General features: G+C 41.6%; 2 protein-coding genes and 1 non-coding gene across 3 annotated transcripts in view; 1 reads left to right on the top strand and 2 right to left on the bottom strand.

The window, feature by feature from the left end:
- The window catches only part of ATP7A (ATPase copper transporting alpha), a 28,392-nt gene extending 9,271 nt beyond the window's left edge, over positions 1–19,121 (bottom strand). The window contains exons 1-13 of the mRNA XM_035324995.1: positions 19,081–19,121; positions 11,566–11,702; positions 8,033–8,522; positions 6,554–7,306; positions 5,159–5,365; positions 3,944–4,107; positions 3,409–3,570; positions 2,719–2,795; positions 2,298–2,523; positions 1,628–1,861; positions 1,117–1,208; positions 607–734; positions 268–422 (exon numbers count right to left, since the gene is read on the bottom strand). Coding sequence (XP_035180886.1) covers positions 268–422; positions 607–734; positions 1,117–1,208; positions 1,628–1,861; positions 2,298–2,523; positions 2,719–2,795; positions 3,409–3,570; positions 3,944–4,107; positions 5,159–5,365; positions 6,554–7,306; positions 8,033–8,522; positions 11,566–11,673 — 2,796 coding nt within the window. The 5' untranslated portion in view covers positions 11,674–11,702; positions 19,081–19,121. The remainder of the gene's footprint in view (positions 1–267; positions 423–606; positions 735–1,116; positions 1,209–1,627; positions 1,862–2,297; positions 2,524–2,718; positions 2,796–3,408; positions 3,571–3,943; positions 4,108–5,158; positions 5,366–6,553; positions 7,307–8,032; positions 8,523–11,565; positions 11,703–19,080) is intronic.
- Positions 19,122–19,367: 246 nt separating this feature from the next.
- LOC118167065 (cytochrome c oxidase subunit 7B, mitochondrial) lies at positions 19,368–21,606 on the bottom strand. The gene is made up of 3 exons (XM_035326293.1): positions 21,453–21,606; positions 20,168–20,292; positions 19,368–19,562 (listed from the first exon to the last, which is right to left on the bottom strand). Exons 1-3 carry the CDS (start codon positions 21,487–21,489, stop codon positions 19,488–19,490), a joined length of 237 nt encoding a protein of 78 aa, XP_035182184.1. The 5' UTR covers positions 21,490–21,606; the 3' UTR covers positions 19,368–19,487.
- A 226-nt stretch (positions 21,607–21,832) lies between these two features.
- Positions 21,833–21,943, top strand: TRNAL-CAA. Its single transcript has 2 exons — positions 21,833–21,870; positions 21,898–21,943. It is a non-coding gene; the product is annotated as a tRNA-Leu (tRNA).
- Positions 21,944–22,021: the final 78 nt, after the last annotated feature.

The following is a 22,021-nucleotide window of genomic DNA, read 5'->3' as shown; positions in this document are numbered from 1 at the left end:
CACATTCTCTTCTATGCCTTCAGACACGGATATAATCACACCTTCTGTTTTCAGCACATTTGGCATACCACACTTTATAATTACATTTTACTCAATCAGATGACGAGATTTAGAACAGTGGACCATATCAAAGTCCTTGTTCAGCAAAAGAACTTCATTATGTTGAGATGTGAATTGCAGCTGCAATCTTCACCACTTTGCAAATTATTTGGTACACTGATGCCTAAGTAAGACGAGACTCAAATGCTTAAGTTGATACTACTCTACCTTTGAGGTCTGGGCCTCCTCCACCAGTTTAACTATCTGTGAAAGAGTTGTATCAGCTCCAACATGGGTTGCCGAAATCAGCAGAGATCCATTCTGATTAATAGAACCTGCAATAACTGTACTGCCAGGTTTCTTAGTCACAGGCATCGCTTCACCTAAGGAAAAGTCAACAACAGATGCTGAAGGAGCTTTTTTGCTGATGTTTTTTTATTATAACAACTGCCAACTCCTAACATACAGGTAAAAGAATTAAAAGAACATCAGTTTCAACTTCTCTTCAGATTTATTTAAAATAAAAGAAGAACATGTTTATACTCACAGAAAAAAATGCAGGCTCACCTGTGATAAGAGATTCATCTACCATTGAGTGTCCTTCAATAACACGCCCATCCACTGGGAATTTGCCTCCTGGCACCACTTTGACAATGTCACCTCGCTGGACCAGTTCAACATCAACTTGCTCTTCACTAGGGTTTTTAAACAAGAGATTGTTAACCAAAGTAACCCAGGCTAAAGCAGTTGTCACCATACACAAAGCATAATCCCATCAGTTAACATTGTTAACTTATACAAAGGCCATTTTATAGAGCACTAAGCTTGTCATATTTTTATTTACTTCCCGGATGAGAAAATCCACCACGTTCCTTATCTTAGCAAAAATCAGCACGATTCCAATAAAACAAATGGGATTTTTTTCTTAATTTTACCATTTACATCTTACATATCTGCCAGCAAAATCTGAAGTTATTTTCTTCATACAGTTCTACAGACTGATAACATTTGTATGTGAATTACTAATATTAACAACAGAAAAGAACATCAGAAAAAGCAAATGACAAAGTAAGATACCTTAAGAGAACGTTATCAGGGCCCAAGGTAACAATAGTTGCTTCAGTAGCTTGTAATGAAATTAGTCTAGCCAGTGCTTCTGATGTTTTACCCTAGAATAAGAAATTCCTTATTTTTCTGACTATGGTATTGGAAAAAAATCACAGGGTAAATGACAATCGGGTATGTTGTGATTTACTTTGTTACGAAAATACTTCCTACAAACAGATTTACATTGTCATTTAGTATTTTTACTATTTCAGTTATTGTAGATGATTTTATAATAAATAAGGTCAGAAGAATTTAAGACAGCTTTTTCATCCGACTTTTAAAGTATAAAACATTCACAAATGATACTCAGTGTCTTAGAGCTTGCCAATATGATGCTTCCCATTCAGTGAAGATGTCAAGAACATACCTAGTTTACTAAACCTATTTTACTGTATTTTACTAGTGCAACCTGTCTGAAGTAAAATTTCCACCACTACATTCATTTTGACCAACACATCACAAGTATTTTTATTTTCCTTACCTTCGCAACGTGCTCTAGCCACCGGCCCAATGAGATGAACGCAAGCAGCATGGGAGGCGTGTCAAAGAAAGTCACGGGGTTTACTTTTGCTTTTTCAGCCATTGCAACTAGAAGAATAACAAATGAGTAGACGAACGCAATGGAGGTTGCCAGAACAATGAGCACATCCATGTTTGCAGTTTTGTGCTTCAGTGCTTTGTATGCCTGTATATAGAAGTGCCAGCCTCCAAACATCTGTAACAGTAACAGTACCAGTTATATTCTGTGTGCTTCTAACAGACAGCAGCAGTTTTTCCCTGAGAGGAAGACATCCTTTTTTGTTTGTTTGTTTGTTTTTTGCCATTTGCCTTCTCCATCACCTACAGAAGTCCTAGCTCTAGGCAAGAGCTGTATCTTTACCTCAGTATTCTTGGGTCATCTCACCAAGCCCACCAGCTAGAGCTAGGCAAGCTGCCTCCGATGCTGCGACTGCACAGCACCTACACATTGACTGACCTGCCCAAAACAGTACCTAGCACCGCATATTTTAGCAGCAGTGTTAGCATCTAACAGCCTCAAAAACAATTTGAAGCAGCAGATTTAGGGTCACTTGTCAAGTTTAACTTCTTTGTTGTCTTCCATTTTGATTGTTTAACCCCACCGAACTCAGAGCTGCCATGTTCTCACTTACCTGTACAGGGACACAAAGTAAAAATGACAGAAAATTCATAACAGACAATCCTGGCAGGAGCTGGCGTTCCAGGAACATAGAGGAGTGAATGGCCTCCATTTCCTCATCACTCATGTTGTGATGTGCGCGAGCATCTGAGAGTTGGCTGTCCTTAACCATCATGTAAATCATCATCACCATGACAGGAATACAGAAAGCCAGGCTCACAAAAAAAGCCCTTCTCCACCTCAAATTAAAAAATAATAAATTATTTGTTTTGCAGGCGAGCGCTGAGTAACATTTTAGCTAGCAAGTCTGCACAAACTAACAAAAAAATCCGTACATTTTACTATTGATTAAAAGACAAAACATTAAAAAGAGTAATCAAAAACATTTACAAGATGCTTATTTAGAATATAAATATATAAAAAGGAATACTTACTGCCTTATTTCCCGTTTATGATCTAGGTGACTAGCAGATCTATCTTTTTTGACTAAAGTAGTCGTGAAACCTAAATCCTACAGGGAAAAAAAAAAAAAGGAACTAAAATTAAAAGAGAACAGTCAATCTGTAAAGACAACTTGCACTCCTATAAATTTATGGACAGATTACTGCTTTTGCCAGCCTTGCAATTGATTTGTTTTGTTAGCATTTCTGATACAATTGCTTTTCTCTCTGCACAAGTTAACCCAGAAAGTAATAGTCTGATGTAGAAATCAACTTTTCTAGAACATTCAGAAGGTGCTCTAAAATGTGGCTTTCCAAAACGGTTAATCCTGAAGCGCAGAAGTATAAAAATTGAGGGAGAACGGCAAGAAAGTTATGTCATTTTTTCTTTGCTACAGTACTCAAGGATGGGTTTTACTTTTTGGCAACCTATAGACTTATCTTCAATTCTACCATAGCCTCGCTTCCCCAGTCTCTCTTTAAACACATGGACAAAGCCCCTATAGATCATTGCTTTTCAGCCAGAACACACACCTGATCTGCAGAAACCTGCACTGAGAGCAAGGTAATGACGGATGAGACTTTTTTTTCCTTTAATAGCCTTCTTCCCTTCTGCTGTGGGGTATGTAATGCTTCAAAGGACACTGCATATTTTATTAGACTTGTTGCCTTCATGAAACTTACCTTTATCACATGTATCACATCTCGAGGACCTATAATCTCAGGATCGTATTTGATGTGTGCTTTGTTGGTTGCAAGAGCTACTGAGCAGTACAGAACACCATTAGTCTTCATGAGGGTAGATTCTATTTTGTGCACACAGGAAGCAGATGCCATTCCTCTCACCTGTAAAATAAAGGTTCCCAATGGTTATCGAAACCAAAGGTTAACGTATCACATGAAATGGGAAAAGAAAGTGTGCTTAAGACCATCCCGAACTACTTATTGCCTATGGTTGGGGTCTGAGGCAGTGAGATGGAGCTCACTTGTGAAGGATGACAGCCCTACAGGGGAAGCATGGCGCAGAACACAACATTTTAAGCTCTGCTGAACCTCTGCTGTCTCTTCATGCTGAGAGTTGGAACACTAAGCTAGACTCCGCTCTAAAAAAAATAAAGAAAAAATCACAGAAAATCCTGCCATATGCAGAATAATCCCCCAAAAGCAAGTCCAATAGATAAAATAAAGACGGGGTGGTTGTTTTTAATTACTAGCTTACAACAAGATCCAGAATTCCATCTCCTTCACCAGAGTTTTCCATCACAGTAGCTCCAAATCCCAGTTCTCGTATGAGCTCTGCAATAGCTGAAGGGTGTATGACAGTAGGATTATACCTCACTTCTGCCTTTCCTGCCATTAGGGCAACAAGTATTGAATGTATTCCTAGAAAACAAAACGGACAAAGAGCAGTTCATGTTTAAGAAAAACACTTAATGACAATGCGACAGCACAATCGCAGTGCAATGAAACTGAGAAACCTACCACGTTATAGGCACATACAAACAAAACCAAGCATTTTTGGAAGATGTATAAGCAGTGTAACAAAAGCTTGGGAATGTTGGCATGAAGAATTAATATATTGCTCCAGGAGAAAAACATGCAATTCACGTTTACCGTCTGTCTAATTACAAACATTCAATTTACTTTGTATGAAAAGATGACCATTTTGACTTTTAAAACCCCTTTTAAAATACACTCTGGCATATTATTTTGATCTAATTCTAGAATTTCTAAAAACCCTTTCTTTAAGAACTTGAGTCAACATGTTTCAGAAAGGGTAGATCTAACAATATGCAATCCTACTGGACACTGAGTTAAAAGGAAAGTACAAAAAGCTTTTAGAATGAAGAAATAAAATTCCAAGTTAACTTGGAATATGTCCATCTTCATTAAAATAATTAAACACAGTCTATAATAATGATTCTTCATTATAGTTATGCAACTATTTGTCCTGCAAATAAAATCATCACTCTGACAGAAATATAGACATCTTTGTCCTGACTTGTGGAGCTGAAGTTACCTTACATCTCTTTAATCCGTACTAATACTGTCATTCTCCAATAGCTCTGTTTCTGACACAGACGGGTATACTTCTGCCTTTAAGTTGCAGACCTGGGCAAATCACGCCAGTTGAAGAGATTTAGTTTAGTTTCATGAGGATCCATATTTGATTCTCTATATATTCTCTTCCGAGAACCTCAACTCCTGCTTTTGCAAGGGCAGTCTCCAGTCAGCACGCCAACAATGCAGCAAGAATTACATTCTCTTTTCATCCTACAAACCAACTCTAAGTCAACTGTGTTCTCCCCCATAAAGTACCAGCAACGGTAGTTCTCTTAACAACCCACTCAATAAAAACAGTGCACATAAGCTAGATGGATTCTCTAAAATAAAAACTCAGAAATTTAACAGGTCACACTGACATATATCTTACCATCTTCTCTTCTCAAATTCCTCTCGATATTGGCTACACATGAAGCACACGTCATTCCTGTGACTTGGACATAGCACTTGGATACGCTCTTTGCCTCTTGTTTAGCCGCATGGTTTGGTGACAATTTGGAGGTAGGCTCAGTTCTGTGAGATGCCAGCTGCTCTTCAGGTGAGGGCTGAGTTATCCCCACAGGGAGTTCTGTCTTTGCTGAAGAAGAGATTGAAATTCACGACATCACGAATAGACACTGCAATGAGCTCTGACCTGGCATTAATACACGTTGCTGTAAATTTGAAGACCAAGAAGCAGTAATTGCACATGCCTTAATAAGGCTCTCGAGCACAGGAGTAAGTCTGCTTTCTTTTGCTTACTGAAGCAACAATGGTTAGGCCTCTGATGAACTTTCTATCTGATTGTTTTGTTTCATTTTTTCTTTTCTTTTTCCTCATTATATCAATCTGTCCCGTTGTACATCCTCTGTCCTCTTTGGCAGGTCGCAAGCTAAGCCTCTGCCTTGCAACCTTGGTTTTACATGCAAATGTATTGACTTTACCTGGGGTACAAAACAAATGAATGTTTTGCAAGCAAATTCAACGTTTTTGACCTTTGAGAAGGGACCTCAAGCCACAGATAGCTGCTTCTTCCAGCAATTCAGGACAAGCTATGTTTAGGCAGGAGCAGTATAAAATGGATTAAAGATGAGCACCTGACTTCACTGCTTCAGTTATTGACATAAAATATTTCACCTGCTGTAATAAATTTAATCTTAGCAAATAAGAAATAGAGCCTCCACATTCCCTTGAGAAGCCTCTTTCCATTAATGTTCATCTGTATACTCTCTGTAAATATTCTGGACGCCCCTATCTAGCCATCTGTTCCCATTGCACAATTTCAGTGTACCAGACATCATGGAAAGCATAATTTTAACTTCCTCAGTGATATCCACACTCTACAGATTCTTGTCACTCCTCAGCCATGCCTGAGTCTGGTTAAACAACCCCTCAGTTACTTCACACAAGTTAAATCTCTAGTAGATTGCTGCCCTGAAGTTTCTTTAGCAGCAAATTATCATTCTTAGCAGCTCTCAAAGCTCCATTTACTTTCTACATTCATTCCACAAACATTAAACAGTGGCAAATTGAAGCACCACTTGAATATCAATACTTACTGGATGCATTTATATTTCCAGATATCTCAGTACTTTTTAATTAATCTAACATCTTAAAGGAAATGCTACAGATTTACTAAACTATCTTATTGACACTGAAAATATAAAGCTTCTCTTGACATGCAGGAAGTATAATGTGTAAACTGATAAATCTCATCTTGGGTGGTACCAAATCTCAAACAGAATTGCATAATCTTTTTAAGCTTAGAAGTTTAATACGTCATTACCTGATAAAGATGCATCAAATCCCATATCCTCTATTGAGGATCGCAAGTCTTCTGGGCTTGTTAGCAGAGGGTCATATTCTATAGTCCCATTACTATTTGCCAGAGAGACATCAATAGATTTTACACCTGCCTTTTGGGATATGACTCCCTCGATAGACTGCACGCAAGAATTACAGGTCATCCCCTCAATATTTATCACAACAACTTGGGTAAGCGGCTGGGTAGCATCCTTCAAAGCTGTATGAGGAGACTTCAGTGGAGATGCCAGTGCAGATGCCAGTGCAGAGAGAAGCGCTGCGTGTTCGTATTGGTCAGGAAGGCTGACTTTAAACGTCTCTGGAGACACTGCCTCTATGGCTTTTCTCAGTACCTCTACGCTAATTAAGTCTGGGTTATAGTTTACAATGGCGGATTTCTTCTCTAACGAAACAACTATATTTGTTACCGACGGGAGTGCGGATATGGTGCTCTGAATATTGAAGACACACGAGTTGCAGTGCATGCCATCGATTTTGAAGACAACAGTCTTCGTATTGTTCACATTCTTGGAGTTTTCTTTCAGTGATGTTGTCTCAGAGCCTTTGGTCTGAGTATTCTTCAACCTTTCCAGGTCAATAGCACTGAGCTGGAGGGGCCTAGGCTGCTTTTTGAAAGATGCTGTGAAGCCCACAGCTTCAATTTGACATTTTATCTCTTCTGCTGTAATTAGATGAGGCTGATACATGACAACAGCTTCCTGATTGTCCAAGGACACTGAAAATTAAACAGCAAAAATAAGCACGCATTACTGCCCTAAGTATAACAAGCACGTTGCCCTAAGAGCAACAGATCTTGTCAAAGACTTCCAAGAACGCTTCAAATGCTCAGAAACTGAACTGCAACGGAAGGGAGGTTTAAATGGCTTGGGAAAATCTCAGTGCAATTTAGCGCAACCATTTATTGTCTAGACAATACAACAGTTCTCAAATACCTTTTTTCTCAGTTTTTGCTCTTTTCCCAGGATTTTCACAAATGACATTACTGTTTCTGACTAAATACATCCTTTTATCCAGGGCCTATGGCATTATGTTTATGTTAAAGCAATTTACATATATAATTTTGTCTTTTGGATACAATCACATATATAACAATATTAATTTTTAATTGAAAAGAAAATATAAACTAACATTAATTACAATGCAAAGAGACACCTGGTATTAGAGATTTCTAAAACTGAAAAATGAAGTTATGGAACTCTACTACTCCAACCTCCCTACCAAAATACAAAAAAAAAATAAACACAAAAAAAGAAAGCAATCACTGAATGCTGTCCTAAATGTAACAGCAAGAGCCTCACCACAGTTTGAGCCTCCTTTACTGCTAGCCCAAATTAAACATTTAACTACATATCAGGTACCACAAAGAGTAACTGTTGTATTAAACTAATATAAATCCAAAGCATCTCCACATTGCCACGAGAGGAAATATGTAAGTTTTTACCTTTAATCCGTTGAATTCCTTGCAATTTGCCAACTTTCCCTTCAATAGTGCTGGTGCAGGAATGACAGGTCATCCCCTCCACTTTCAGGCGCAACAAAACGCTACTTGCTTGAGACCAGCTGGAATCTTCACACGTTCCTGGAGTCACTTCTGGTGCTGAAATATTTAAGTCTACTCCTGGGACCATCTGGATAATCTGCTTGCCATTTATAATGGAAGAAAGGAAAGTCACCACTGCAGTTTTTTGATCAGAGGACATTTTAACATCCAGGATACCTTTGTTCTTCAGTAGTGTACTACGAATCTCTTTAGATGATAGAGCTGACTGAGCAGGAATAGTAAGAAAAATAGTGTCAGGTAAAACAGGTTGTGGGTCTGAACCAGCTGATGTAGCATCAAACCCCATGTCATATATTGCTTCCTGTAGTGTTGCTGGAGTCTGTAGCTTTGAGTCATAAATAATGACGGCATTTTTATCCTCTAGAGATACCTTGCAAGGGAAAAAAAAAAAAAAAAAAAAACAATTTAGCAAACTGCAATATTAAAGACACAGGAAGTAAAACCCTGCATGGGATTATGAATAGCTTTTATTTGCAGACATTAGGAATACTTTTCCAGTATTGTTTGTAGCATTTTATCCATGACTACCTACCTTGAAGAGTAAGGCCATACCAATGGCCACAATACAGTAACTTCTTCTCAGCTGTGAAACAACATGGCTAGACAAAACACAGAATTGTTTTTCCCCAAAAAAGTTTCAGAATCCTTTACAAAGTCTGTCTGGTCTTTTTTTTTTCTTTATTACAATATCCAGACAGCATCAGTGCATTTTATGGGAAAGAAAAAAAAAAAACAAAAAACAGAACCTTCCAGAGCCAAACTCTCTTGAATTGAGTTAGTCAGTGTAATTCAATCAAAAGCAAAAGAGCCCACAGAAAAAAAATTCTAATCACTTGTACAATTTTGCAGTTAGAAGTAATTACCCTTAGGCTACAAGGATGGAAGAAGACACTCTTTGAAAAATCCCACATATTTAAGTAGCAGTGAAAGGAGTCCAATAATTCTTGGCATCTTAGGCACAGGCTATTACCTTGCTATGAGGAATAAAGCACAGCAGACTGAACAGAGCAAGATTCAGTTTTGAAATTAGATGCATGACAAACATCAATGAAAGCTGTTTTTCCTCTCTGTACATTTTCGTGACCCAGAGACTTCCTGATGTAGTACTAACCTTTCACATTTGATGGTACAAATATCCTCAATTTAATTTGCTCCCAACTGATGATACATCAAACACAATTACTGCAGTTTCCAAAAGCAAAAGCCAATGCCCGCCAGAGGCCCTACACCTTATCATTCAATTTTATCTTTACTTTGGGCAAAGCTACAACCTAAAGACCACAGCTGTGATTAAATTATACCAGTTAAATGATTTTAAGAACCACCTTTCTTCATTTTTGTCCCAATTATGAGCCTAAGCAGAATTAGGAACATGGACATTTACTGGTTTCATTACCGCTGGCAGCAAAATAACCTAAATGCAGCTGTTTGTCTGTATTGGCCATCCAACATTCATCTCTCCTGCTGACCTAATTCATAATAACTAAACAAAACCCGAAGTTGAAGTTCTGATGCTGCAACGCGGATAATTACTAATATAACCTCTAGAAATGTATTATTGTGCTATTTACTCAGACTAAGGTTTTCTACTGCATTTTCTTGCCAAAGGTAGTTTTAGAAATATTATTTAGTTTGGGGATGTTATTTACCTTAGAACATAAAAACAAGCTATTGAGGGTTTTATATTTACAAAACTGTTTTTCTCCTTATTTAAAAAGCACGATGGGATGTACTTCTACATGTTAAATTAACAGTCTCTCCTCTTACTGTCTCAAGTCATATCTGCATATCTTCAGAAATCAGCTGAAACAAAAATGCAAGGTTGTAGAAATTACATCTTCTGCTAGAATAATTTTGGGAAGGAAGGAGAGAAGGCTTCTGAAGCCAGCTTATTTGAGGGTATTACTTTACAAGCCAGTTTTAATCTGTTTCACCTCGTGTTTGCCAATACCTAGAGATCTGTGTGACATTCCCACATGACAGAAGTCGTTACAGTGGAATCACTGTTTCTAAGAGCCCGTTCAGTGATCCAAGAGTCTGGTGTCAGAACAGCCCCATGTCTTATTACAGCTCCAGTAAACTTGAAGATGAAAAACAACGTGTCAATACTGCTGTCGTTCACCAAAGCTTCTGTGAGCATACACAAACTCCTACTTCATGCAAAGGAAACTGTACTAAGTGTGTACCTTTGTGCAGAATGGTTAACCACTACGAGCCCTCTGAAACAAGCTCCAGGCAACAATCACACGCCCCCCAAATAAGATGGCGTACCTGATTCTGGGAAGGACAGATTTCATCTCTGACATGTCTACTAAAATGGAAACAACTTTTGAAGAGACCAGGAAAATATTTTCCGTAGAGTAAAATTCAACTACTACAGAATGATACAGCAGGATTTCACAATCTATATACCCAGTAATTAAGTGTGGCAATTTTCTGCAGTCATAATTGTTAGGACTACTCCTTCTTACACAAATTAGGTCATAAGACTAAAAGGAATCTCCCAGATTATAAATTGTTTTCATTACGAAAACTGCCATAGACTTAGGTATATTTTAGGACCAGTTGGCTCACCCTGGAATATTCTAAAATCCACCATCTTGCTCAGGATAGAAAAAAGATGAATGACATTGATATCTCCTCTGCATCAAGAAAGCACTAAAAAAAGAGGTTAAAATCAACTCAGATTAAGGAAAACTGAATTAAGGGCAAAACAAGTAGCTCTGTCAAAAGTTCAAGACTACGGCTCTGCTGCTCTCTCATTCCTTCAATGGACAGCACAAAAGGAAGGGAACTTCTCATGCCTGAAGGGGATAGCCCTAGACTACCTGCTACCTTTATTGCATTACTACCACAAAACAGCAGCATTCTTCATGGTGACCAACCAACTCAGCATTAATTGGACACCTCAGGCCCACAAATGCTTTTGAAACTGTGCAAGTGACTTGTGTACACTGTCAGCGTAAAAGAAAAGGCCTGGAGGTTTGAGAGCAAAATACTGATACTTAGTGAATTTAAGGGGCAAGTACAACTTGTTTTTTAAAATGAGTATAAATTCTAGAGTGTTTGTTTCATCTTATTTAAGGTAATCCTGCCCTGATTATTATTTTATTTTTATTTTACTTTTCTCATTACTTCATAACACTGAATTAAGCATGGAAATTCATAGTATTGAACTGAAGCAGAAAGTGACTTAAGGAGTAACAGGTGACAACTCGGCTCCCACTGCAGTACAGTAAGCACTTGTTTTTCTCTTCCTTGTACTAGAAATACAGTAAAACACCTCAAAGATCACTTTCCCATGAAACGTACAGGATATGGTATTCCCACATACTCTCCCTCCTTGGTACACACTTTACCATGGCTTCTCATACAAGAACAATACTTTAAAACAAGCGGGTAGTGCTACTTACTTTAATGTTATGGACACCGTTTCTCTTCCCGACGTGCTGTTCAATGGCCTGAACGCAGGAATGGCATGTCATTCCCTCCACGCCGATGACTATGGATCTTGCCTCCATTGCGAAATTCTACTCAACTCTTCTCATTTCTGTTGGCCAAAAAATAATTAGGGCTCTTTTCCCCCCTTCAAATAATTTCAAAGATAAAAATCAAAACAATATGCAGCAATTTAACAGATGATGTACTCTAGTAGATACCAAAACCTGATCAAAATCCGATGCTGAGCACAACTGAACAGGAAGGAGGCACTTAGCTACTTGCTCCTGAGTATCCTCAAAGAGAAAATTATTCAGACATCCATAATTTGCTTTGTATTACAATCAAGATCCTTTAATCACATGCAGCAAGCTGTGACTCAGTGGTGTGTGACCCAACTGCTGGGAGAAGCAAGCAAGGAGGAGACACCAGCCCTTGGAACGTCAGAACGATCGAGGAGGGCATGGAAAGCGCAGTGACAGATGCCTGCCGTGTTTGTCCACGTCTGTATCTCTTCGTTATCACCCTGTGCTAGTGAGAACAAGGAATGCTGGAATTGGTCCTAGGGAGTAAATCCAGCTTTTTCCAAATCTCATTCAGCAAAGTCTAATTTCTGCTCTTCTGCAGATTATCGTGCTTATTCTAGCTTGTAAAAACAAGCGCAGAAAAATGACTAGATCTAAATGAAATTAATCTGCAGAAATAATGGCAGCTGCAAATGAGTTTGTTTGTCCAACGCATAAATTAAGTAACAGAGAAGGAAAGAGGACAAAGAAGAGATTAAGATTGTTTTCATCTCTGAAAATCTGCATTATTTTTTCCATTGCATGGGAGGTTTATGACTAGGAAAATAATCAGTCAGCTGCTTAGAGTTTGGCTGCAGTGAAAGCAACACCGAATTCTGATGACTAACCCAACAGCCAAAGTTAAACACGCGCTTAACTGGTTTATTACCCTGCGGACTTGTCTGGGAAACCAGATTACACTAAGCATGAGCAGCATTTAATAAAATTAATTTGCTCTCTCCCTGGTGGCATTTCATGACTGCTCCCTGCTATAGAAGGTCTGAAAGTTTCTGGTTTTGCTCTAAGACACTAGAAAACCATACATGAATACTGCCATGTTTCATTATAGAACCAGGTTGACCTCACCGATGCTTAAAACCTCAAAAACTAAATGCTGAAGCTTTATCAAGAAGACAGCGCAACCCTTTGAATTGCAGCGAGTTTTCCAACAGGTGAAATACGTTGTTTGTTTTTTCTTTAAATGCATTCTATGCAGAGTGCCAGGAACACATTGCAAAATTGTCAGCCACCACGTGGGGAAACTTAACCATAATTACTAGGTCAAAATAATAATAATAATAATAATAATAATAATTATGCAAACATTGTAAAAGATAATCTGAGCACTTGACTTTTTCCCCCTATTGCATCCCCTAAAACTCTCAAACGACCAGGTAAGAGACCTGAATTTCAGTATGACCCCTCATGTCCTGTTGGGCAACAGGAGCTTTGCTCAAGAACTACACAGTAAAGCATGAGAAAATAGGAATTAGCGTATGTTAATCAGAGAATCCTTAAGGTTGAAAAAGCCCTCCAATATCATCCGGTCCAACGATCCCCCTACCACCGCCATCACCCACTAGACCATGTCCCTGTGCACCACGTCCAACCTGGTAAGAGCAGCTAGCAGGCAGGAACGTTTGGCAAGCACGAAGAAAACCTCGCAGTCACAGGACACCGCACACCTCGCTGAGCTGCTTTATGGTTGAAGTACCTGCTCTGGACACATCCTACAACACTAATGCTCCACCCTTCCAGCCACAGCACGGGGAAGCCGGGAAGCACAAGCGCTGCATGTGGAACTGGAGACCGGGGGCAGCTGGGGATGAGCATCCCAAAGCTGCTTCCCACTGCAGCCCTGCCTCCAGACACATGCGTGGAGCTCAGGTGGTCCTGCTGCCGAGAGCGCCCAGAGAGCTCTCAGGCAACGAGAGCCTTGATTAACGCTAAAATGGGTCCAAAGCATTGTATTGATGTTTGCACTGATGGTGCTAATCAGGTTCTGCTGCCTCAGAAGGAAAAACAGCGACAGCAAGTTACTGCATTGGAGGCATCCCATCATGTCATAGTCAGCAGAAAGCAGTACCTCGTGCCATGAAAAGCACTAATGGGATATCCCTACCCAAGGCGGTGGTACAGATCTCACTTCTCGCCTAACCTACCGGAGCTGGATTCTTAGCAACACAGGAATATTGATCCATAATTATTTACACACCTACAGAAACGCAGCAGGGTCACACAGCACGCCAGGGAGCTGTGAATCGGTAGAGCAGCGTGGTTTAAGAGCTTCATGTGACCAGCCCTTTCTCAGGCTCATCTGCATGCTCTGAGGCACAAGATATTTTTAAAAAGACTGTAAAGCTAACTAAAAGACGTGCTTTCATTTAATCCCATGGCCCTCACTGATACTTCAGCTCTTCCACAAGGAAGGCTCAGTCCACAGAGCAAACAAGGGCGTAATTGTAATTCCAGGCAGCAATGAATCTTCCCAAAAGGCTAAAGTACAGGTGAAGTGTCCAGACGTACTTGACTTGCAGAGTGTTTTGTGAGCACAGCAAGCAGAGAACTGAGACACCCCAGACTATCATCTGCCACAGATGTGACGTTACATACGGTCAGTCCCACCAGTTTTTACACAGCCTCATGTCTTCCCATTGAAAAGACAGCACGTGGAAAGGGAAATAAAGAGTCCTTCTGCCTCCCTGGCCTCACCTAACTAACTGAAGTTTGAAACACAACTTCAGATATGATGGATGGTATTTACGGAAGTGAAATAAAATAATTTGATTGCAGTAATTGAGGAGCTGAATAAGCATGTTAGGCCCATAAAGCATGTTAAAATCCTATTACGTCAATAAAATTTCATATGCATGTTTTGTATAGACACAATCTTTCCTTTAAAAGAAAACACAATCTGCTTGCATTTGAATTTAAATAATAAATCAAAACCAACTGAGCTTCATTCCCTTCACTGCCCCAGGGAAGGTTTTCTGTGTGTTTGGTTGGGCTTTTTCAAGTCTGCTCTCCCAGGACCAATGATCAGGGCCCCATGGCATTAAGCACTGCATAAACATGGCAGAGAAAATCTTCTCCTGGAGGGAACCGTGACTCAAACATGCACAAGGCTTAAAGGCTTAAGAGGAAAATCATTTTTCCCCCCTCAAGACCCCGATGTGCTAGGACTGAATCCAAAACTTCCGTCACAGAATTTATCTGTTGATCAAACTCCCTCTCTTCTTTCTGTTCTCCAGCTTTTCATTAAGAAACACTACTGGAGCTACAAGATATATGCGTAAGTTCTCTACTGGGGGAAAAAAAAGGCCTATCAGACAAACAGGGATTTTGATTTGCTTTGTTGCAAGTACAAAAATCCCCAGGACAATAACAAGTTAAGCTGACAAGCTAACACATTCTTCCATGTGCCGGTATTCCACTTGGTTATATTCGTGTCTAATATTCTATCTCCCTTTTGAGTGCTTCCTGTAGAAATACTTTGGCTGAAACTTGAAAGGAATATTTTTGTCACAATTCCCTCCTTCTGACAACATTCACTCAAGATAAGTTCACAACTAAACAGCCTGAAAACTTTGCTACACCAGCAAGTTATGGCTATCTGCAGACAAGCAACATAAATATTGACAATATAAACCTCCTTCTCCTCAAATGCGTTAATATTTACCAAGTCAACAAGAAAATGGATGCAGAAGTCAAACGATCTCGTGACAGCGTGTAGCACTCGTGAGCTAGAGCAGTACCGTGAACACAGAACTTCCCCTTTCCTTACTCTTGCTACAGTGTGTGTGTATATATGTATGTATATCTACATACACACACATTCACTCAAAAGAAATTCAACGTAGAAGGGACAATTACAGTTCTGGTAGCTCGTAGCTGAAACAACCAACAAATCTAAAGCTTTCTAAAAAGCCTTCTGGGTGACTGTATCTATCACATATGCTGATATTGAAGATCCTCATAACTACCCAACAGCAAGGCAGATGGCATCCCCAGGGAACCACTGATGAGGGCAAAACCAACAAAAAAGTTAGCAGCATCTATTGGCTGCTCTAGGAGGTGGCCTATGAGCTCCTACGTCCCTGCAATGGAAAAATGACTTGCTTTCTACCCAAAACAGAGCCTCTCTCTCCCCAAGACCTCTCCATACTGCACAAACTTGTCTCTCCTAGAGGACGTCCTGTACAACTTGCACCTTCGCTGGGGACCCCTGGCTGATTCCTGCTCTGTGGCACAGATCAACTTCTATGCGGGACTCCATCCAGTATTTGTTTGCTCCCACTCCTTGCGGACCATCTCTTCTGTTATCATTTTTCTTAATTAATCCTTTTAGAGGTCAGTTTTATCCTCCCCCCCCCCCAAACTTCTGGGACTGGTTTGATGCTCTTAGTCCCAGGAGTCTTACAAAACACACGTACATAATCTGCCATCGGTACAGTGTTGCTAGTTTTGTAATCCCTAAGTGTATTCATTGTCACAGAACTGGTAAACTACTTGAACCTACAAAGCCAGTCTGTATTTGTAGGTATTATATCGCTGAACTTGTATTACCCCAATTTCCCCTCTACTACCTCTAATTGCTGCTGTTATTAATTAGTGTTATATTCTTAATATCTAATACATATCTACTTGCATCCTGGTAATATCTGAAATTGCTTGTTATCTGTCCACACATTCACCTTACTGGTCATTGTATTTGCTAGCGCTGATTGGTGCTAATCTGTAATAAGCAGAGACCTTGAGAAAATAAACCTTGTGCCTTTGTGCATCACAGAACCCTATGAGCCCGCTTCTGAGATCCCTGCAGACCCACAGGCCAGGTAACCCTTTGGGTCGTGGCAGTCACAGACACATTTTGGGGGTGAGATGCTAAGTCATAGATCAGCCCTGTTTTAGAGAGAAATGACGGCTGTATTCTAGACCAGGGCATTGGTCCGCCTGTAAAGCATCTTGATCACCAGTTAGGGACTTGGCAGTGCAGACCAGGAGCACGAAGACCCCTTTGCACACACACAGCCTAACAGCTACATTCTCAGAATACAAGGGAACACAAGTGTTCAACTTCTGCTCTTCTGGAATACCATCTGAAGTTCATCTCAGCCTTGGCTTTGAACGCACTTTGTGAAAGCATCTGTCAGCGTACTGCATTCTCTAGTGCACTATTTACAGCTCAACACCTTTAGAAACTCCCCTTTTAGCTGTTTTAATCCTTTCAGTACTCTTTCACCTGCGTTTTGAAGTACACAAACTAGTAGTACTTCCTTGCATGTGTATTAACGCCATCAATGAAGCAGCAGAGCCCTAGCAGTACTGGGGCTCTGCAGCAGCACAGAACCAAGCGCCGTAAGATACCCCGGAGCTGCAGCACCCAGCGACAGACAGGCGGTGCACAAGGATAGCTAAAACCAAAAGGATCTTTGGAACTGGATGTGAGCGCTTGCAGGGATAACTTGAGGCTTAACGCTGGGGTTGCCTGTGTTAAAATCCAAGCACTCCACTTTCCTCAAGAAAGTCAATTAGTGTTTTTATTAAGTGAAAGAGGCAGCAGAAACAATTTTCTATTTCTAATAACAACTTCTTCCAAGGGAAAGGAAAATTAAATAGTGATTAGACACAGGGCAGCTGAGAAACTCAGATTCACATCAACAAATCATTTGCTTGGACGTGCTAACAGCAGTCTTGAGGCATAATAATCTAGGTAAAGTCAAAGCTGTCAGTCACAACATCATGCTACCCAAAATAAGGTAAGTGGTACAGCTACCGCACTGGTAGAACCCCGAATTCTCATCTTATACCCCAAAAAATGCTTAAGAGCTTCTAGTATCTGAGCTAACCCAGACATCTCAGTATAACAACGCACTCACTGTGCACCACAGACATGCTTCACGTCTCTTCTAGGATCAGGACGGATACGTAACAGAAATACTGTGTGCTTCTCCAAGTGTACAACCTTAGCTTTCACCAAAGTTTTCCATATATATTTTGAATTTATAGCTGCTGCTGAAAGATGTCAGCAAAAGCTAGGTAAAGACAAATGCCAGCAAAAGAAATCTTTCAATTTTAACTTAGGACTGTACTAAATTTCCATATGGCTAAGTCCTGCTTTATAGCTTCCTTTTTGACAGCAAAAAGAAACATTCCTAATTACAGTTAGCAGAAGACACGTACCCGTCCCTAAAGGTCTCCAAAAACATGAAAAAAAAAAAGAACAAAGGACAGCATAAAGAGACAAAGGTTTATAACCCTGCTGAGCTTATGAAAATACTGGTTACAGGTGCTCTGGTCTGATAGACAAGAATGGGGTTCTGCTACTTTCACAGGCAAATAGTCACTTTTGAAAGTCTGGCCATATACGTGAGGCTGTATCAGAGGGGAAACTGCACGCCTGTAATAAACATCCCGCACAGACGGCGACGTGAGGCTCCCAGCAGGCTGCAATTTGTGCTGCTCAAGACTTCAGCAACTCCTGCTGGGTCAGCAGACTGTGGAAATTGCCCTGAGGAACTTTATTTCTATACAGTACAGATGAAAAAAAAGACAAACAGAGCATAAATTAAAAAACATTCCATTAGGTTCTAACGAGAATTTTATAATACTTGAGACAAACTCTCTGCAAATCCTTTCACTACCTCTTCAGAGCAGATTTCCAGAGACCACAGGAATTCCTGTGGCAGAATTGTAACAAGCTTTAGGAAGAAAATATAACTTGGCCCCCCTGTTGCAGGAGGTCAGCTGAGGCTCCTCATTCCTGTCTCAAAACGCAAGGCAGAAGAATGCGGAACACACCACGCAAGCGAAAGTAAGAATAAAACCAGTAAATGACACGTTATGCTGGCTTTTACGCTGCCTGCTCACCACCTGGGAAGGACGAGAGGTCCGTGTCTCTTCCCCAGAGGTAAACACAACCTATTTCTGATCTGCTAACTGAACGGTGGCGGTGCTCAGAGCGCATCTTCGTGCACACGCCTAATTTGTACGGTATTTATTGGTCTATTTACACCCACAGACACAACGCAGCAAGCGGTCAGGCACACTTCGGCAGCTGTAGGAAATATTTCCAAACGTTACAGCCTCGCACTGACAGGATTTAGGTGGGACTTCCAGAAGGCAACGCAGAGGAGCTGTGGGTAAGCTGCGCTCGCTTTACCTCAGCGGTATTTCACTCTAAAGCCCACAGGCGACGCTCTGCCCTCCCCTGGGCTATTTACACCCCGTTTTTAATGGCAAAAAAAACAAACGGGGAAAACAGCGGAAAAACCGTCGCTAGGCACACAGCGCCGGCGTGACAAGGCACAACACCCGGCTGCGCGCCTCCACTTAAGCACCTCGGGGGGGGAGGGAAAAAAGAGAAAAAGGGGACCGGGGAAGAGATCCGGAAGGCCGCGGGGCTCCGAGGACGCGGTTACTCACGGTCCGGGGCCGGCCGCCACCCGCCTCAGCGCCCTCACGGAGAACGGCGGAGCCGCCCCACCCCCCTCCGCCTCCTGAGGTGCGGGGCCGCGCCTGGCGCTCCGCCCCTCCCGCCCGCGTCACGTGACGGGAGAGGCGCCGCTGTCACGTGGCTGCCTCCTGCATGGGGGGGGGGGGGGGGGGGGGGGGGGCCACGGCCGCGCTGCGCGGGGGGGGCGGGGGGGGGGGGGGAGAGCTCGGCTCCAGGAGAACGACACCGAGCACGAAGGGAAGCCAGGACAGCCACACAGGTTTCTGGTACGTTTATTAGAGCAGGAATGCCACGGTACGGGTGGTACTCGGGGGAGCAACGCCGTTAGGCCGTCAGTGAGGGAAAGCTCGGAGCGGTGGGCAAGGAGCAGAGGCTCTCACTCCCTCCATTCTTTTGGAGTGACCCTGCCAACGGGCGACAAGCCCCACTCCATCCCAGCTTGTGTAAACACCTGTAGGAGGACAAAAATCCAGGCTATTAACTCTGCAAGCAAATAAACATTCTGATACAGGGCTATTTCTATTGTTTTCCGTGTGAGAACACCTAATTCACCTTTCAGTAAAGCAAGTGGAATATATTTATATTGAACATGACTTAAATAGTTTTCTACTTCAAAATATCTAGCTATAGCTAGATACTGCTATATAAAAATACCTACATATAAAACATACAAAATGCCTAGATACAGATAGGTAAATGAATCCAGGAGGTCAAACCACATCACTAAAATTGATTTCTTGCCCATCGTCCACACGTGGATTTTCGCCCTAACCTACAAGTTCTGCTAAAACCTCTGCCTGAATAACTTAGACAACCGATGTAACCAACGCTTGTTGCTACTCCGTTTGAAAAAAATCATTGAATAGCCTGATACTGAAATTTATGTAAGAATTCAAAATCAAAAGATGAAATAGTAAAGCTTTCATGTCACGTTACTACTCAAAAACACACCCCAAAACTCTGATCACTTACGATACTAGTAACAAGTAAGCCCTTCTGAAAATAGCTGGCAAGTTTACCGCTACATCACAACACAATGGTGAAAAGAAGACTTACATAACCCCAGACAGCAGCAAAAACTGCAGCTCCACCAAGCAGCACCAGGTTTCCATACTTGTCATGGAAGTTTGGCTCATGTTTGTGATGAGCTTGCCTTACCGCAGTATGCTGAACACGGCGAGCTAAGGAAAATTAAATTAAAAATACACGAGTCAACTAAAATACACATACAAACCATTCGCAGTCATTGTCTCCCACCAACAGATAGGCAAAAAAGCAAGGAAATAAAATCTTTAGAGCTTTGCAATGATTGTCACGAATAGGATGTACAGAAGCTCTTGCATTCATTTCAGCTCTCCCAGTTTCCCTCTAGAAAGGTACTCCTGAAGTCTCCTTCTCGTAATAAATCCTTTACGTTAGCTTTTTATTTTACATTTTCTCTAGACCCTCAATGCAGAGTTCAACTGCACTTTTGACTATTTCTTTAAGGGCACAAGTTTAGTACCTAGACGTTTATTTTCAGTTTATCTGTTTGAGATTTATGTTTATATTTTTAGCCCATGTACTTCATGCAAGCATTTTCAGGATGAATCCCACCATCACACAAAGTGTCAAAAATGGTAACACCGGGGGGCTTTTGTGTGATGTAAATAACAGAGGATTAAATACAAGAGAATCTCTCCATATTACAGGACGGATAGATGTAAATGTACAATATAAAAGGCACTCTCCCATTTAGGAGAAGACAGACATAAGCATCAAAGCACCAGATTAAAAGAAATGAGCCCACACAAGCACTAGTTTTTTTTTAAAAAAAAAAAAAAAATGACAAAGGAATCTTAAACATAGAGAAACACACCTAAGGGCACTTGTTTCGACTGAGCGCATCATCTGTACTGATGAACCAGGCCCACATTTAAGGGGACTGGGTCTAACACTACTGATTCCACCACCAAAGAGGTTACTTAGCCCTTGAGTTTAAGCATTTAGCACTGACGCTGCTTTGCTACCTCACTACGGAGATTAAAGGACCTTTATGTGCCTTTAGTCAGTATTAAGGAGGAAAATCAGCGAGAAAGGGAACCCAAGGTCAGCTCTAGTAAACAACTATGAGGTAGAAAAAAGAGAAAAAAATGGAAAAAATAAAATTAGCAGGCGACAAAGGGCTGACAGCTGCCTGTAGCCCCTCACCTGCCCTCACTAACCTTCCCTTAGGGAAAAGCAAGCCCGGGGACAGCTCAGGACCACCCGTGACAGGGACGGCAGGAAACAAAAGAGAACCCCTGAGGACCCGGCCATTCCCAAGCGCTGCTACACCCCGGAGAGCCGCCCCCCTGCTTACCGGCGAGGCTCAGAGCAGCCCTAGCCACGGGGAACATGGTGCAGGGCAGCGGGGCCGGCAGGACGCCGCTACCCTTGGCGAGCCCTGAAAAACAAAATGGCCATGCCGGAAGTGCCGCCACTGGGCCGCGCCGCGAAGCGGAGCACGACGGGTAATGTAGTTCTGTCCGTGTGGCAGGAGGAGGGGGAGGAAAAGTTCCTTATGGCTGTCACGGAGCCGCAGCGCTGAGAGCCTTGTAGCCGCGACAGAGGTTCTGCTTCGCCGCTGTACGGATGCAGGGGGACATTGCAAGAAAACACACAGGAAACAAAGCTGGAACTGAGCAGGCGCAGCCGTGACGAAAGGACTAGAGAGCTCCGCACGGCGCTGCTAGCGGCAGTGTCAGGATGGCCGAGTGGTCTAAGGCGCCAGACTCAAGGCGTTCCGCCTTCAGCGTGGCTGGGTATTCTGGTCTCCGTATGGAGGCGTGGGTTCGAATCCCACTTCTGACACCACTTTTTTTTCGTCTAATCCGTAATGAAAAAACGCTCTGTAGCCAAGAACTTCGGCTCAGGCGAGGATCTCGGCCG

This window comes from Oxyura jamaicensis, chromosome 4, assembly GCF_011077185.1.
Source record: "Oxyura jamaicensis isolate SHBP4307 breed ruddy duck chromosome 4, BPBGC_Ojam_1.0, whole genome shotgun sequence".
Taxonomy (NCBI): Eukaryota; Metazoa; Chordata; class Aves; order Anseriformes; family Anatidae; genus Oxyura; species Oxyura jamaicensis.
This window is presented reverse-complemented; position numbering and strand designations above follow the sequence as displayed.